Source organism: Stenella coeruleoalba (genome assembly GCF_951394435.1).
Source record: "Stenella coeruleoalba genome assembly, chromosome: X".
Lineage (NCBI taxonomy): Eukaryota > Metazoa > Chordata > Mammalia > Artiodactyla > Delphinidae > Stenella > Stenella coeruleoalba.
This window is the reverse complement of record NC_137152.1, coordinates 81,025,971-81,032,583: the sequence shown is the minus strand read 5'-3', so window position 1 is coordinate 81,032,583 and position 6,613 is coordinate 81,025,971. Positions and strand designations below refer to the sequence as shown.

Genomic DNA, 6,613 nt, shown 5'->3' with positions numbered 1-6,613 from the left:
GGCCAAGACCACTTTTATGTTTTGAGCCTCTTGGCATATGAAAAATGTAGGAAATCCAAAAGAAGAGGGTTATACAAATCAGCACAGGTTGTTTACAACTTGTACAAAAATATCTAATTTATTAGAATAGGTCCTTCATTGGTCTCTCTCTCCCTCTCCCTCCCCCTCCTCTCTCTCCCTCTCTAGCTCATATCATAGGGTCTTTTTTTGTTTGTTTGTTTGCAAATCTCAATACACATCATTCAGCATAGGGCAAGCACCTTCTCTACTGTGTTATTCCCATCTCTATCAGAATTGGAATAAGACCTACTAAAGGTCACAGGGCAAAGATCTGTTGAATTTAAACTGACATTGAGCAATTTAGGCCACAAATGTAACACTTACAGTAATTTGGTCCAGACAGAAAACACCTGTCCATGCTATGAATCCAGATGGGTGACGTTGGCAATCTTAGGAGAGTCATAGCAGTGTCCCACAGTAAGGGTTAAGAAGACCAATTATCTCAGAAGCCAAATATTCTGAAATAAATTGTCTGAGGAATCGACCTTTGAAAGGCTCAAGATCTAGTGCGGTTTACTTAAAAATGTTTCACCCTGGATACTTCAGAATCTCATTTCCACTTTTGTTATTCTCTCCTTCCCTCTCTCGCTTTAATTGTAATAAAGGAGTCATATTTATCACATCAAATATATTAAATTTTCAACCCTAGAAAGTAAATCCATTTCACGTGTGTTTTCCCAAATGACTATAGCTGCTTGAAAGGCAAACCAAGGGGAGGTTGAGCCATTGGCAGGGAAGCTGGGGAAGGAAATAAAAGAAGCCTAAGTCGGAAGCTGGGCCTGGGCTTTCTAAGCAGCCAGATTTTCCAGAGGTGACCTCTGTACTGCAGTGAGTTGACTGGAGTCCATATGACAATCCCAGGGGTGATCAGAAACCAAGTGCCTGTTGAACTGTGGAAAGGAGGGGGCAGCAAGTGGAAGAGTACTTTAAAAAAAATGTATCAGTGCAGAAACAATATTATGAAAACGAGATCATAGGAATAAAAATATCACTTCCAATAGCACTACGTAATGTTTCAAGTTTTAATGTGCTCTTTACATACACACTTAATTTTGTAAAATTGTAAACATAATGAAGATACTCATGTGCTCTGTTCTTTATGTAATATATCATAAATGGTTTGTCATGTAGTTATATGTTATTCATACTGATAATTTCTAGTGGCTGCACAATATTCCTTTAAGGTTGTTCATCATGATTTAGCTAGTCTATCATGGGTCATTTAGGTCGTTACTAATTTTTTTTTGCTATTATAAACAGTGTTGTAAAGAAAATCTCACTGCATACAGTTTTTGTAACTTGTTGAATTATTTCCTCAGCATAAATTCCTGGCAGTTAAATTACTGGGTGAAATGATATAAACATTTAAATTTTTCTTGAAAAATCCTGCCAAACTGATTTCCAAAAAGACTGGAATAATTGACTAATTTCACCAAGACCATGCCAGAAAACTATGGAAGAAAATCTAAATTAAATTGGTAAAAATATTACCTCATTATAGCTTTGTTAAACTTTTCTGATTGTTTCCAAGATTGAACATATTCCCGTATATTTGTTTGTTAGTTACATTTTCTCTTATGAGACTGCCTCATTTTTTTTGTTGTTGTTAGCCATTTATATACTGGGGACTTGTAACTTTTCTAATTAAAATTCTCAGTAATTTGAATAACATAGGAAATATCTCCCTGTCATATTTTTATCAGGTTTTGCTTTTGTATTTGAGATACTTTCTTAAACAGGAGAGAAAAAATGGGGAATGCATATGATTTTATCTTCAATCTTTGTTGAGGGTGACTCTTCATTGTAGCATTTACAATTTAGTGTATAGGCTGCTGAATTCAACACCAAAATGAATATCCTGAAAGGAAAGGAACAAAGAATTATAGTTTGGGAATCAGAGAGAAAATACAATTCAAATCTGGGTAAATGTGTGGTTGATTTTCTTAGGTTTAAAATCTTTTAAATTTTACATCAGCTCTTTTAGTGTCACAGCAGTGTTAATTTAGTGGGGCCACGGTTTGGTGAAAATAAAGCGAAATTGTGGGGTGTAGAGGTGTTCAAATCATGGGATCTTCTATGGCATGTGAAAAACTACAATTGCCCTACAGCCAATCCTTAACTCTCTAAGCCTGTGACCTTGAATTTGACTTACTGTGTAAGGGGAATCACGCAAGTCAATTCTCTAGTTCAGGGGTCTCCAACCCCCAGGCCATGGACTGGTACCGGTCAGTGGCCTGTTAGGAACTGGGCTGCATAGCAGGAAGTGAGCAGCAGGTGAGCGAGTGAGGCTTCATCTGTATTTACAGCCGCTCCCCATTGTTCACATTACCGCCTGAACTCCACCTCCTGTCAGATCAGTGGCAGCATTAGATCATCATAAGAGTGTGAACACTACTGTGAACTGTGCATGTGAGGGATCTAGTTTGCATGCTCCTTATGAGAATCTAATGCCTGATGATATGAGGTGGAGCTGAGGGGGTGATGTTAGTGCCGGGGAGTGGCTGCAAATACAGGTTATCATTAGCAGAGAGGTTTGACTGCACAGAGACCATAATATATAAATTGCTTGCAGACTCATATCAAAACCCTGTCAGGCTTCCCTAGTGGTGTAGTGGTTAAGAATCTGCCTGCCAATGCAGGGGACATGGGTTTGAGCCCTGGTCTGGGAAGATACCACATGCCACGGAACAACTAAGCCTGTGTGATATAACTACTGAGCCTGTGCTCTGGAGCCTGCGAGCCACAACTACTGAAGCCCATGCACCTAGAGCCTGTGCTCCACACCAAGAGAAGCCACCACAATGAGAAGCCCGTGCACTGCAACGAAGAGTAGCCCTTGCTCACCACAACTAGAGAAAGCCCATATGCAGCAATGAACACCCAATGCAACCAAAAATAAATTTATAAACAACAACAACAACAAAAACCTTGTCAGTGACTGGCAATTGAAAACAAGTTCAGGGCTCCCACTGATTCTGCATTATGGTGAGTTGTATAATTATTTCATTATATATTACAATGTAATAATAATAGAAATAAAGTACACAATAAATGTAATGTGATTGAATCATCCTGAAACTATCCCCCCACTGGTGTGTGAAAAATTTTCTTCCACAAAACCGGTCCCTGGTGCCAAAAAGTTTGGAGACCGCTGCTCCAGTCTATTTCTCTTTCAGGCAAATCCTGAAAGGTGCCACATCTTTGCTACTTTTTTACTGCATTTCCAATGCTTTCATATTTGTATCAGAACTTGGTCAATTTCTGAAAAAGGAGAAGAAAAGAGTCCTAGATGAAGCATGCTTGATATGTCCCTGACACCCTTAGGAGTATATAGTTGCTGAGGGAGTTTGTCAAAATTTATGTTTCCATTTTTGGGCTCTGTCACTCATTCTAATAGCTCATAGCAGTTATGCTCCACCCTCTCTCACTTGTTCTGCAATTTTTGAGCATGAGAAAAATAAATGAAGAAAGATTTATAAGGGGAGGGACTGCTGCTGGCAGATGGTGAAAATAACTGTTTATGGAGCAGGGATAGGTGGATTTAAGAGCAGTTTATTAGAAAAATACTTAGCACTTTGTATTCAACATTGCAAAAACACATTGGCATCTTTTATTTCATTTTTTGTTAAAGCTTCTTTTAAAATAAGGACTCTTATAGTGTACATATTTACTCTTTGATACCTTACAGAACAAGAATTTCTACAAACATAGTCTGTTCATGTTCTATAAATACTGTGTACTAAATTTGCATTGTTTCCCTGACACATTTATTTTGCTGTCCTCTTTCCCATAATTCAGGTCTTGTCACTTAAAATGCTTGAATCGACCCATCTTTTTCCTTTCTTATTCTAGTCCTAAATTTATCTAACTCAGGTCACTTTACTGAGCTCTGAGCATATATCTCCAGCTCTTTCTATGTTTCCACCATATATTCTGGAGATCATTTAAACTCATCCTATCCCTAGTCAAGTTCACAGTCTTCTACAAACCTGAACCTCTTTCAGCGTTCCCAGTCTCATTCACCTAGTGCAAACCAGAAACCTTAACATTCTTTCTCTCTCTCTCTCACTTTTTTTTTTTTAAAGAGAGACTCAGTCACTGTACTTAGCACTAGCTGTACAACAAAAGTAGCCCCTGGCACCACCTTCAAGAAAAATACAGTTTAAATATTCTAATTTCAAAATGTTTATGTTCTCCTTTCCTAAGGCACAGTTAAGAGGCCCCAGAGAAAAGCTGGTAATGCTGAGGGCTGTGCCTTGGAAATGATGTGTCTGTGTCGCTGTGGGGCAGTGACAGTGGAGTAGTCCCGAGGCAGCCAGCTGCTCAATTGCACAGCGGACTTTCTTTGCAGTTTCTTCAAATTCTTCCTACTTATTGTTGGTTTCCTTTGCAATTTTGTTCTTGGCTCTTTCTTTATCCAGTTTCAAAAATTCGCTGAGGGTTAATTCTTCAAACCGCTTCTTGACAGAAAGGAAAGCACAACCAGATGAATGCTTTTTATGTTCTTCAATAGAGTCGTCATCTGGCTCCCAGCCTTCCAACTCCTTGAAGCAGAAGAAACACTGAGCCAAGTCAGGCTTGTTCTCAGGGTCAGTGGATGAAGCCAGCCATGGCCATCCGCTCCGGGGTACAGGTGCAGCCTTCCAAGAAGGGCCAGTTCCTAAATGTGGAGATGCAGTGGTCCTTGAGGTAGAGCTGCCAGGCCGGGGGTAATGAGGGGGCACCCATGCCGCCACAGCCAAGCAATGCCACCATTCAAATCTGATGGTTGAAGGCTGTTGCGGGGCATTTGGTATTATCTCTGAATCCTCCCACTCTCTCACATTTCATAGCCAACAAATTACCAAGATTTACTAATTCTACCTTTTGCTGTTTCCGATGCAATCGTTTCTATCCAATTTTGTCGTCATTTTCCTAATCCATGTCTTTATAATCTCTTACTTGGACCATTGCAAAAGCTTCCTATTATAATTCCCTTCCTCCAAACTTTCTTCCTCCCCGTTGAAACCATCATGGCTTTAGCAAAAGGTAAATCTGATCATTTCACCCTCTTGCTTATAGATCTTTGATGGCTCCTCATTGTCTTTGGCATGGTTTGAAGACATGGTTTCTGTCTCTCCTTCAGGCCTCATTTTCTACTAAATCGTTGTACATATCCTATGATCCAGTCACACTTAATTGCTTTCTATAATCCAAATATACATCTTCACATCTCCATGCTTTCTTCCCTGGACTAGCTGATTGTTATCTAAGTAGTCTTTAAGATTCAGCTCAAAGGTCACCTTCTCTGTAAAATGGTCTCCGATTATGCTCTCCTCCTGAACTCTTCCTCATCCCCCACCCCACAAATTTAGGCATTTCCTCTTCTTTGCTTCTATAGAAGATTGTGCATAATTGAATATAGCAATATCCCATAGCATTGGAATGTCTTATATACTATTTTGCTTTCTACACTAGGTGGGACATCTTTGAGGGCAGAGACTGGTATTTATTTATTTTATTTTTCTTTTAACATCTTTATTGGAGTATAATTGCTTTACAATGGTGTGTTAGTTTCTGCTTTATAACAAAGTGAATCAGTTATACATATACATATATTCCCATATCTCTTCCCTCTTGCATCTCCCTCCCACCCACCCTCCCTATCCCACCCCTCTAGGTGGTCACAAACCACCTAGCTGATCTCCCTGTGCTATGCGGCTACTTCCCACTAGCTATCTATTTTATGTTTGGTAGTGTATATATGTCCATGACACTCTCTCACTTTGTGACAGCTTACCCTTCCCCCTCCCCATATCCTCAAGCCCATGCTCTAGTAGGTCGGTGTCTTTATTCCCATCTTACCCCTAGGGTCTTCATGACCTTTTTTTTTTTAATCTTAGATTCCATATATATGTGTTAGCATACAGTACTAGTTTTTATCTTTCTGACATACTTCACTCTGTATGACAGACTCTAGGTCCATCCACCTCACCACAAATAACTCAATTTAGTTTCTTTTTATGGCTGAGTAATATTCCATTGTATATATGTGCCACATCTTCTTTATCCATTCATCCGATGATGGGCACTTAGGTTGTTTCCATCTCTGGGCTATTGTAAATAGAGCTGCAATGAACATTGTGGTACATGAGTCTTTTTGAATTATGGTTTTCTCAGGGTATATGCCCAGTAGTGGGATTGCTGGGTCGTATGGTAGTTCGATTTGTAGTTTTTTAAGGAACACCCATATTGTTCTCCATAGTGGCTGTACCAACTTACATTCCCACCAACAGTGCAAGAGGGTTCCCTTTTCTCCACACCCTCTCCAGCATTTATAGTTTGTAGATTTTTTGATGATAGCCATTCTGACCGGTGTGAGATGTCATCTCATTGCAGTTTTGACTTGCATTTCTCTAATGATTAATGATGTTGAGCATTCTTTCATGCATTTGTTGCCAATCTGTATATCTTCTTTGGAGAAATGTCTATTTAGATCTTCTGACCATTTTTGGATTCGGTTGTTTGTTTTTTTGTTATCGAGCTGCATGAGCTTCTTGTAAATTTTGGAGAG

General features: G+C 39.3%; 1 protein-coding gene across 1 annotated transcript; it reads right to left on the bottom strand.

Moving 5' to 3' along the window:
• Positions 1-4,399: 4,399 nt before the first annotated feature.
• LOC307180105 (baculoviral IAP repeat-containing protein 5-like) lies at positions 4,400-4,788 on the bottom strand (the record flags this gene model as incomplete). The annotated part of the gene is given in 2 exon segments (XM_079910232.1): positions 4,400-4,653; positions 4,655-4,788. Coding segments are annotated over 2 exon segments (360 nt in total). The 3' UTR covers positions 4,400-4,427.
• Positions 4,789-6,613: the final 1,825 nt, after the last annotated feature.